Source organism: Alexandromys fortis, unplaced genomic scaffold (assembly GCF_014885135.2).
Source record: "Alexandromys fortis isolate MF-2015 unplaced genomic scaffold, M_Fortis_MF-2015_v1.1 scaffold_133, whole genome shotgun sequence".
Lineage (NCBI taxonomy): Eukaryota > Metazoa > Chordata > Mammalia > Rodentia > Cricetidae > Alexandromys > Alexandromys fortis.
The window spans coordinates 612,152-624,185 of NW_026068030.1; the positions used below are offsets into that span (position 1 = coordinate 612,152).

At 39.0% G+C, this 12,034-nt stretch overlaps 1 protein-coding gene across 1 annotated transcript; it reads left to right on the forward strand.

Moving 5' to 3' along the window:
* The first annotated feature begins 7,962 nt into the window (after positions 1-7,962).
* Or6b1 (olfactory receptor family 6 subfamily B member 1) lies at positions 7,963-8,898 on the forward strand. The gene has a single exon (XM_050164422.1). The coding sequence runs from the start codon at positions 7,963-7,965 to the stop codon at positions 8,896-8,898; it is 936 nt and encodes a 311-aa protein (XP_050020379.1).
* The last annotated feature ends 3,136 nt before the right edge of the window (positions 8,899-12,034 follow it).

The window sequence follows — 12,034 nt, forward strand, 5'->3', positions numbered from 1 at the left end:
ACGAGAAATAAAGCCAATAATGGGGAAAAGGGGGATTGCATGAAAGTCAAAGGCTTCTGTTCAGCAAAGAAAAAAAAAATTAGCCAAGAGGACTTTCCATAGAATGGGAGTAAATCTCTACTAGCTATACATGTGACAGCAGAGTGCTCCATACAATGTATAAGGAACTCAGAAACCTAAGAAAAATAATAACATGGAAAAGCAAAATGAACATATAATTCTCAAGAGATGAATTATAAACAGTCATAGGAATACATAAAAAAAAATGTTCAGCACCTTTAGTCATCAAGAAAATGCTAATCCAACTTGCCAAAAAATTCTGGCCTACCCTGGTCAGAATGCTGGCCATTAAGAAAACGAATGTCAATCAACACTGGTAAGAAAATGGGAGACAGGGAATCCTTGTTAAGTGTTATAAAGAGGGTAAACTAATGCAACAACTTTGGAAATCAGCATGAAAGTTTCTCTCTCTCTCTCTCTCTCTCTCTCTCTCTCTCTCTCTCTCTCTCTCTCCTTTTTGTTTTTCAGTTTGTGGGGACAGGGTTTCTCTGTGTAGCCCTGGCTGTCCTGAAACTCACTCTATAGACCAGGCTGGCCTCCAACTCAGATCCATCTGCCTCCCAAGTGATTGGATCAAGGGCATGCACCACCACACCTGGCAACATGGAAGTTTTTTTCTAAAACTAAAAATAAAACTAACATTTCCCTTGGAATACATTAAGTAATGACAGTCACCATGTTACAGAGACACCTGTGCATCTCTGCATATTCAAAACAACTCATATAGTATAATTCAACTGCCAGACCGGCCTGAGAAATAATTCTCCCAAGGAAAGTCATTTCTTTCTGCTTCTGGGTCCGTTGAAATATGACAAACTAACTACCCAGGTGTCATCTACACTAAGGCAAAAAAAAAAAACCTGTGTGTTATTAGTCATTTGCACAGTTTTCTATTTATGTGGAAGCTTTTCTCTTATAAAGCATAGCTGCAACGGTTGTAAAATACTATTAGGAAAGGTTATCGTGCTCTTGGGGATCACCAGCTAAGGGTCACAGTGACAGAAGACCTCAGACTTCGGGCAAAGAGTTCAAACTGCTGGGGAGACTTGGCCTTTACTCCATTCTTTTCATCCTCAGTACTAGGATTAGTGAATGCACTACCAGGATTCCTGAAATCTTGGTTCTCTTAACTGATGGAAATTTGCCAGGAACCAAGATTCTGTCCCTCAAATATACTCTTTCAAGAAGCAGTTATCAGGTTTCATAGCTATTTCTTCCAAATTGAACTATTTCCTGGTAGGGAGAAGAAAAAGCTCACAAAACTTACAAGAAACTTCTAAGAACTCACAAGGAATTTATGAGTCACAAGACTCTGCCCCAAGGTTAGATGAGCAGTAAAAATAGCAAAGGGGAAAGGGAGTCCTTTAGGGGAAGTGCCTGCCAGTTGCATAGCAAACTCTTGTTTCAGCTTTTCTGAGCCACCACCCATGCTGGGTGGGCTTTTCAAGTGATGCTGATTCCTGGGATACACCAAAGTGATTGTCAGTAATTCCAGTAATCTTATTTGTTCCCCGAAGGAGACTGGGATGGGTTATTTGCTTAGCCTGTCATTTGTATAGGCATCTCCTTGGGAAATTTTACCAACTTATCTTTTCATTTTTTTTCTTTTTTTTTTTTTTTTGTAGAAACAAATTGAAGGAACTAAACAAGGGACTTGAACTTATTTCATAATACTAAATCTTTCTGCAACATATTCCAGAGAAAGAAATAGCATCATACAACCTTTATTCTGGTGATTATATACAAAAGTGCCACCCCATAACAGCCTTTTCCATTTCATTTAAAAGAAGTATATCAAGAATTGCTAACTAATCATCTGCTTCTTAACTAAAATAATTTGAGTCAGGATTAATATTTCTCATGTAGAGAAAGCTACCTCATTAGAGTAATGCCACAGACTCCAAAAAAAAAAAAAAATTCAGTAAATAGCCCACAATACCTGACAAGATCAATCAGTCCGTAGCTGTAGCTTTCTGGGGTCTGTACTTACAGTCTACTCCTTCTCTAAGTATTGTTATAAGCTGATGCATTTAACTTCAATGTTTTCTGTCAATAGGCCAATTACATGCTAATTTCTACAAAACAAATACAGCTGTTGGATTTGAAGCTAATTTTTTGTCTAGGACTTCTGTTTGTGGACATTCTTATATAAACGAATGGCTACAGAACATTTCAAAAGTATATTTAGTCAGAAGGAGACCTTTCTAATATTCTTCTGATCTTACTAACTGTCATCCCTTTTAGCAAACTAAATAAATTACTGTTTGACCCCAACGAAATTACATGTTTTTATGTGATGCTACTAGAAGTTATCAATCCTTTGTATCTTTAATGTTTTCTAAAGGCTCGTGTGATGAAGACATGGGCCTTACTTTGGCTCTATTGAGAGGCAATGAAACTTCTGCGAAAATGCCAACTGGTATTAAAGTAGGGTCACCTTTGGGCAAACAATAAAAGGGCATTGAGGCATGTAAGATAAAATAAACCTTTTCCTTCCCAACTTGCTTTTGATCTTGGTGACCATCACAACAGCAGAAAGAAAAATAGAATAGGGCAATTGGGCCACTGACCCCTTCCTGTTCCTCTGCTTCATTGCTGGCATGTGAGGAATAGACCCTTTCTTCCTCATGCTCCCACCGTAAGAAACTGTGCTGCCATAAGACCAAGTATCTATGGACTGATATCACAAGCCAAAAGGAGCCTTCCTTTTGTTTTTGGTTTTGTTTTGTTTTAAAGATTTATTTATTAAGTATACAGTATTCTGTCTGCAGGCCAGACTGGAAGAGGGCACCAGATCTCATTATGGATGGTTGTGAGCCACCACATGGTTGCTGAGAATTGAACTCAGGACCTCTGGAGGAGCAGCCAGTGCTCTTAACCACTGAGCAATCTCTCCAGCCCGTTCCTTTTAATTAGCACAATGTTTTGTCACAATAATGCAACACATTAAAGAAAAAAATGTCATTGAAAAGTTCACAAAAAAAGCCCAGGGATTTTAAAATGTTTTTTTCTCAATTTAGGTGAAAATAATCTCTAATTGTAGGATGGGTTTTTGCGCCTTCTTGCTACTTATTTTTAAGGTATAAGGATCTTTTAGTTTGGTAGCAACATAATCTCTCTAACAAGGTTCGACCATACACAACTTACCAGCATGGATAGCATCCTTCTGGGTACCAGTCCCTTAAAACAATCTTAAAAGACTCTGACTGCTTGTGACTGGTAGTAAATGACAGCCAGTATCTTACCTGGGAGCAAATAATGGAAGCCAGTGAATCTGTGAAGCCCTCTTTGTCCAATCCCTCTGATTGGACAGACTATTCGCATCCACTTCTCACTGAGATCAGCATTTTTTATGTTTGTTTGGTACTCCTTCTCACTAACTCCCTACTTTTAAAGACTGAAAAGGAGGCTGTGTTTCAATCTATGACTGTTTCATTTCTGTGACTTTCATATATTCAGAGGTCAAAGATTATTGCACACTTACTTAAACACATTCACTAAATATTTCCAGCAAATCTTGAATGGTAGACACTAAGCCAGAAGCTGGATAGGGAGCTGGGGTTTGTGGGCAGGGTTGGAAGGAGGAGATGTGAGAGAGCTAGAGGAAGAAAGAGAACGTGGGAGTGAAATATCTTCACTTAAAAATTAATTAGAATCCAGTGGATGTGATCCTTCATGGGGCAGAAATGGTGATACAAAAGCCCTGGGGGAAGGAATTAATTTTGTTCACTAACATGTAACAGTTTGCATTATCTTTAATGGCCCAAAGACTTGATTGAATTCTAAGATTGAAGACTAGTTCCATATGTTCATTCTCCCCATTTATTCTCAACTGAAAGTCATAGGCAAAGTGTTAATTAAGCACAGAAAAAGTGAAGGAAAATCTTATAAATCAGAAATAAAATTATTTAAAAATAGCCAATAACAAAAATCTCACAGCAGAGTGTCTAGAACTAAAATGTGGGGTTGGGAAGTTTGAAAGTTTCAAAAACAATATCTGCTGTGTATATAAGTGGAGGTGGGAGGTCCTTGGACTCCCCAAAGGGCAGGGAACCCTGGCTGCTCTTGGGGCTGATGGGGGGGAGTTGATTAGGGGAGGGGGGGAATGGGAGGCGGTGGCAGGGAGGAGACAGAAATCTTTAATAAATAAATAATAAAATTTGAAAAAAAGATTCCCTCCACCAGTGAAGTGGGAGATTCTTACTCACTACAGAAATAACTCATTGGATGTCAAAACTTGTCAGCATTAACTCTTGCAGGTCCCCCACACACAGAGAAGTGATATATGCTGAACTGTAGTATTGTCTCAGGATATGAAATATTATTAGTCAAGTGATAGCCTGTAAGTGACAGTGACAATCACCTATTATGTTATATTCATTGAGTGTACTTTATGACATAACTTTATAATATACTAGATGACAGACTTACATGTAAACCCTTACTAAATTGTCACGATACCAGTCTAGCTAGTGGTCTGCCTTGGAGAACTGATATGGTCATCCAAAAGTCAAGATACTCCTAACTGAATATCTGAAAGAAGATATTTAATTACAGTGCTCTCTTTCCTCTTACTCATTTGACAAAGAATAAAACATGGTTCTTTCTAAAGTATGTGGCCATAAGTAATTTTCCTCCAATGGAACCAACATCACATGAAACAAATGAGATGGCCACAGTACACACAAATTTGCTTGAATACCACAAGAGATTTGGACAGCTGTTGTCTATGTTCTTTCCTCTTAGGTCCTGGGAGAGATGCCAAGATCTGAACGCTGTATAAAGTCTTCAGAACAACAAAGACATTCACAGCTTGATGTGCCCTAGAACAGTTCTCACCAGAAGGCAATGGGATCTCTGACCCCACAGTGCTGGAAGATCCAGCCTGGTGCCACACTGGACACAAATGTAGTCCTAGTGTCTGGGGATATCCTCTTATATAGGCCTGGCCACCTGCTGGGAAGCAGTGGGGTAATCTGTGCCCATTGGTTTCTTCTAACTTTAGGGAGTGGGTTCCTTATAGCTGTTCAATACCTGAATCTTTCCTTTGTACTTCTTCCTATTTTAGAATCAGTGAGGAATTTCTTTTCACATTCTGCCCCATCAGAAGCTGTTAAGTCAAGGTAAGTGATTTATCCTGCAGTACCCATAATATATAGGCAACTCTAGGGGACAGTGGTATCTAAACTCTAAATGTTTCATGTCTTTCCTTTTCATCCACAACAATAATCTCATTTTCTGAATCCTATGTGAAGAGAGTTATGCAATAAACCGAGGTAATAGGCTCTCTTACTACTTTTTGAGAAAAACTTCGTGGTGTTGGGTCATAAATAAATACCCCCAAAGTATTACCATCACCCTTAGATTCCTTCATGCTCCCCAGACTGACTATGCTACAGACTCCTTGGTCTTTCTTATGTAAGCAGGTAGATTGCTTATATAGATAGAGCTGAATATGTTCATCTCAGTTTCTTTAACAATCAGTCATCAACTAGTGATCCTGATCTTCCTAAAAATCTGTCATCGGCTAGAGATCTTGCTCTTCCTTGTTTGTATTGTGTCTGCTATGAGAGTGATTTCCAGCTTTTCCAACTTCTCATTTGATAATCTTTTTTTCACCTAATATATCTTCTCATATCAACAACTAGGGTGAAAAATAAGGTTATTATCATTCTCCTGACAAACATACAGTCATCATTTATTGTTCTTGCTTTAGAACAGTTCTTTAACTCTTTATTGCTATGTAAGGAGCTCCTCATGATTTAGACCCCGATAAGTCTCTCTGCCTCCCTGCCTGGCAACCCTGTTCAGTTCATTCACATATACAGCCATCAGGCTGCTAAACTGTGCATAGCATTCCTCTGTGTCTTTTCTTTCTGAATCATTTGCTACAATTTCTCAGTTTCTCCCTGATATATCCGAGTGTATATTCAGGGCTTATCTTGTGTCTGGTGCACATGACAAGCACCTCTCTCTGTATGTAACTTTCTGCTGTGTATGTTTTGGGTAAAATATTCGCTTGCTCCTGTGCTCATTGCTGCTCCAATGACCAGTGCTTATAATGACGTTTCAGCGGGACTGGAGAACATTCAATAAAAGAATTGTGAGTTGAAAGTGTTTAAATCAGTGATGAGACTAAAATCTGACTTTCTTTGTCTGTGGGAGAGTGACCCTAGTGGTTGATTTTATGGCTCAGAAAGACCTGGTCTTCAGTATAATTCTGACTGCATCCTTCTTTAATTAAGAACTGTTACTTTATGTGCCTGGACTACAGGGCCTCTTCTGGGAAATTAGAGGAACTGTGTCTCATTAACATTGTTTTACAGGTTTTCATCTCCTTGGTTATAGGGAAAATGCCCATAAAAGCCTTCCAATTTTCCTATATTAGCAAATGGCAACACACTATGTGATAACTGTCTGATTTCTGCTTGATCTTTCTCTCAAACTTCTACACCCAAATCTGCTAATTTATGTTAAAGATTTTACTTCTAAAATGGATCTTAAACTCATTTGTATCAAAACTGTCTTTGAGGTCACTGCCACCTTCTCCTAAAGTCTGTGTCACTGCTCTTACTTCTGTCTCCAGAAAGTTCACTTTGAAATGATACAATAGCGCCTGGCCCTTTAACCTCTGCTTGGCTCTAATTGCATTTAGGCCACTCTCTATATTTTTTCTTGAGCTTTTGGGTCTTGTCTGCTGGATCATGCCTACCTTCTCACTACTTCCTAGCTCCTCTTCTATCCGCCACAGTGTAGCAATAGGGGTCTCCTTTTAGCTGGAGCCTCTGCCATCTAAGGTCCTCAAAGAACTGATCCTGGAATCCTCTGCTCAAATGTTACTTCCTCAGAGGTCAGAGGAATATCCCCAGATCATGTGCTGTTACTTTATGGCTTTTAATCTTCTTTAAAAATATCTAAAATTTTAAAATACATTTCTATTTTAGTGTAGTTATTACATTCCCCACCCCCAAACTCTGTCTTTGTCCTCAAAACTGAAAGCCCACTGACCAGGGCCCCACCTTTCTGTTCCTCATAATTTACTTGGATTACAGCAGTTATACCTCCCCAGGACTGATCTAGATTCATCTTTACTGCTTTAATATGGAGCAAGAGCCCCTTCCACACTAATTGTCATTTACACTTTATATGTAACACCACTTGCTTGATTCCCAATTTCATTATAATCCACTGTGACATCCACTGAACGCATATTAATATTTGTATTAAACAAGAGAGGAAAATGGGTTTCAAAGAGAGCATGATTTCAAGGACATAAAAGTCTTGGGAGTCCAATGAAATCCAGAGATTTCACAGGGATGAGCCTGACACTCCCCGTGCCTCGTGATGGCATACAACTCATATTGTGGCTGGCCTTTTCCATCTCCACCAGTGTAGAAGAAAAATGAAGCAGGTGGCATGTGAAGGTCACCCAGCTGCAAGGAAGAACTTCCAGACTGTGCGCAGACGACAGCACAGAAAAGCCAGTGCACCTCTTGAAACTGGCAGCTGTAACACGAAGTGGGCTTTGCTAGCTTGCTTTGGAGGTATTTGTGGAGGCACTGGAGGATATTAGACAGCACACGACTTTAGGCTTAGACTTGAATACAATCCTTTTCCTCCTCTCGGCAAGAACATAGAAGTGAACTTAACAGCTCTCTAATAACTCATCATTAAAATAAAGTAAGAGGGTACAGGTAAAAATGCTATGTAGGAAACTGAGATAGAGTTTTGTATATGATAATTATGTCACATGCATTTATCTAATTAATAATATGCTGTTAACAAGCAACTGTTACTGCTGTTGGTATGCAAAGAAGGCAGGAATGAAAGATGTTTAACAGACCATGGACTCTGACCAAATGATTTTTTTCTCTCAGAAGAGCTAAATCCTGTGTGTTTGATATGGATTTGAAGAACCAGACACAGGTCACCCATTTCATTCTGGTGGGGTTGCCTGGGAGCTTGATCATGCGAGCAGCAGTGTTCCTGATGTTTCTTGTGGCCTATATTCTGACTGTATCTGAAAATGTGATCATCATCCTACTGGTGCAGCAGAACCGGCCACTGCACAAGCCTATGTATTTCTTCCTGGCCAACTTGTCTTTTCTGGAGACCTGGTACATCTCTGTGACTGTGCCCAAGCTTCTGTTCAGCTTCTGGTCCTTGAGTAACAGCATCTCCTTCACCCACTGTATGATACAGCTTTACTTCTTCATTGCACTTATGTGTACGGAATGTGTTCTTCTGGCTGCCATGGCCTATGACCGGTATGTGGCCATCTGCCGCCCGTTGCACTACCCCACCATCATGAGCCATGGGCTCTGTTTCCGCCTGGCTCTTGGTTCCTGGGTCATTGGCTTTGGCATCTCTTTGGCAAAGATCTACTTCATCTCTCGTCTGAGTTTCTGTGGTCCCAATGTCATCAACCACTTCTTCTGTGACATCTCTCCAGTACTTAATCTCTCCTGCACAGACATGTCTGTTGCAGAATTGGTGGACTTTGTCTTGGCTCTGATCATCTTCCTCTTTCCCTTATCAATCACTGCTCTGTCGTATGGATGCATCCTGGCCACTGTGTTACGCATGCCAACAGGAAAGCAAAAAGCCCTTTCCACCTGTGCTTCCCACTTCGTGGTGGTCACCATCTTCTACTCAGCCACTATTTTCATGTATGCCCGACCCCGAGCTATTCACGCCTTCAACATGAACAAAGTCATTTCCATCTTCTATGCCATTGTCACCCCAGCCCTCAATCCTTTCATTTACTGTCTAAGGAATCGGGAGGTTAAAGAAGCTCTGAAGAAATTGATCAGTTGCCAAGCTATTAGACCTGACTAATCTATTATGACTGATTGGAAAGAAAAGACTATCTTCTCTGTGTTCCTATATCCTTTCTCTTCCAATACCCTAGCTAAAAATGGGTGATATTAATATGATTACAACATGTCCACACCAAGTTTGGACTCGTATGTATTTATACATGAGAACTGTACTTTAAGGACACACACACACTATGTAGATGTCTATAAAAATAATTCTCTTTGACTCTAATCCAACATAGAGGTTATAAGGTTTTAGAAAATTAAGCTAAACAAAGGTGAGGTATTGTACTGTGTGGCTTGGCCTGATTTGGGGCCTATAAACATGAACAGTTCTGAGGTTAAAAGATTCCACGGTGCCCTTGATTTCCCAGTTATGTGACTTGTAGAGGAAGCAGCTTCCTCAACAATCCCATTGTCTATGTGCTTGGGGTCAGCATTGATGACAAAGTCTATAAGGCAGATCCTCATAGCCTTCCAAGTCCTTTTTTCTAACACTGACTTCTCCGTGTAAGTACTACTTCTTGAGTAGTACTTTTTGCCAGAGAATGCTTTTATAAATTTGTGAGTGAATTGTACATTACGTAATCATATCTTGTAGTCTGATACAACTTATGCCATTGCTTTTTCTTGAAGTCCATAATTCCCTTCAGAACATTTGTTTATATCCGTTGATTGACGAATGCAAGGTAAATGATGAATAAATCTCAAATATATTCAATGTGGATCAACTAGCCTTATTAGTCCCCTTGTCTTCTAAACCCAGTATTTTCTCATTTATCCTCTTCCTCTTTTTTCCTTTCACAACTTGTACACAGATACAGGTAACAACACAATTTTAATGATTGACATGGATTTTCCTTTTGTGACATCCCACATAAGACCTTTTCAATTAACGCTAGAGATATGCCCTGTTTCACAGGTTTGCCAATAGTGAAGGGAGTTCCACTGTAAGCTACATTCAACATAATGGCTCTAGAGGTCAGAATTTATTTTTTCTTAGGAGCAGTTTTAAACAATAATATTTATTACACCAGTTACAACTTTCACCAAAGTGCAAAAAACATTTGAAAGTAAGGAGTATTTAGGTGGGATTTCCTCCCCATTTTACAAACATCCAGAAAAGATATTCACAGAAGTAAACAATATTTTCCCCAAAATATTGATGTGCAAAGGCTGAAAGCCCAGGTCGCTTGGTTCTGAGCTCTGGGTCCTTCCTCTGGTGCCTGGGTCTCCCAAAGGAAAAGAAGCTTCTTCAGAGGCCAGGTGTGCAGAAGCTAATTGCAAAGGGACTGAGTAGATAATGAACTTCTACAGCGGGAAGCAGCTAGTAAAATAGAGTGGACAAATGTGAAGCCCAGATCTTAGGAGAATCAAGGAACAATGAAAAATAGGCACGTACTTCACTTTAGGAAACACACAATGTAGATACCTAGAGAATGAGTACAGAAATGATTTAGTGTCAGCTTCTGGGTGTATTTCCTTTCCTGAGTCAATAAAATGTAGCTATTAGTGTCTTTAAACCCCATGTATATAAAAGAAATTATGTTCTGAATAATTCATATGAACCAAACTATCAGGGTACAGTCCAAAGGGAATATTAAATGCGTGTCTGAAACATAGGCAAAAAACTCCTGTAGAGATCAGAAAACCAAACCAGAACAAAGCAATAAAAGTTACAGGCCATAATCTAAATTTTTGCTCTGGATGTATTTTTACAGTGGGACCTTGAAAGAACTGTTTATACTTTCTGGAACACTCATTCCTTATATACAAAACAGGAATGATTATGTTTGCTCTGCTTGGCTTGAACAATGATTGTGAGGCACATCTAGTATGATTTAAAGGCCTTGACTATTCAGTGCCTGGGATAGTATAAGATCTAAGAAAGTGTCCTTTGATTGGGACTTGCATGGAGAAATGAGCAAGAATGGGTGTGTTATTTCACCTGTCAAAAACTATCCTATACACACTGATTATGTCTGTGGACATAACCTGGGAGATGGCAAAACCAAGGGAGTGTCTGTTTGTCTATGACTTCCATGATTTTTAAGTAATAGAGAGGGTATGATGGGATGGATTTTATGGGGAGTATAAATTTTATTAAACTGTATTGCAAAGAACAAATGAGAATTAGTAATGCATCCTTGACCTCTTTGTGAAAAGAATCCCTAATGGCATAGCAGGAAATTACAGGGTACAATTCACAGTAATGCAGTCTGCCTCAACAGAAAGAATACAACTCTGGGAAGTTTAATAGGTAAATTATGACAAAGCAAGCCATTTGCAATAGGCGACACCACACTTTTTCTGTCTTTAATGCCACTGTGACCATAACACGTAACTCTTTAAATTATTGCCCAAGGAATTGAGAGGTCAAAGAAGCTAGTTTATTGTCAGATTACTGGATCTGACTAGTATGATATGATTAGAAAGAAATAATTGGCTCCTTGTTTTTGATATCCTTTCTCCTTCAGTGGCCTAACTAGACATTGATGGTGTCAATATGATGTTGTTATATTTATACAAACTGTGGACCCTCATGTTTATGTGTTCATGTGGTTTGAGCTCTAAGGACACACACACACACACACACACACACACACACACAATGTAGATACCTAGAGAATGAGTTCTATTTAACTCTAATCCAACATGGAGTGTCTAAGATTTTAGGGAAACTCATAACTAAGTAAATTTGGGTAAGAGGTAGGAGTATGTGTATCGGACTGCTTCAGAAAGAAAGAAAAAAGAAAATTTCTGAGGTCAAAGTTAATGTTCTGTGCTTTCTGGCCCATCTGTCAGCTCATGGCAGAACACCATCTTCCCCAATCCATTTTGCCAGACTGCTGTATTAACGTGAGTTTATAGTGGGTAAAAATGATACAAGTCTTGTGGCCAGTTGACACAGAAGGCAAGCTCTGAAGTTATGGTTATCACCAAAGAAATTTATAAAGATTTTTATAAAATTAAAAATAAACAAATTAATTTTACATATATTTCATGAATAAAAATAAATCTTTAAAAATATAATAAGAACAAAAATTTTTCCTGTTGCATAGAAGACTGAAGACATGGTTTGATTTAAAAATATGATTCTACTCAGAGAGACTGTTTGGTTAGTTAGGGTGCCTGTTTCCATCTGCTCTTGTTAC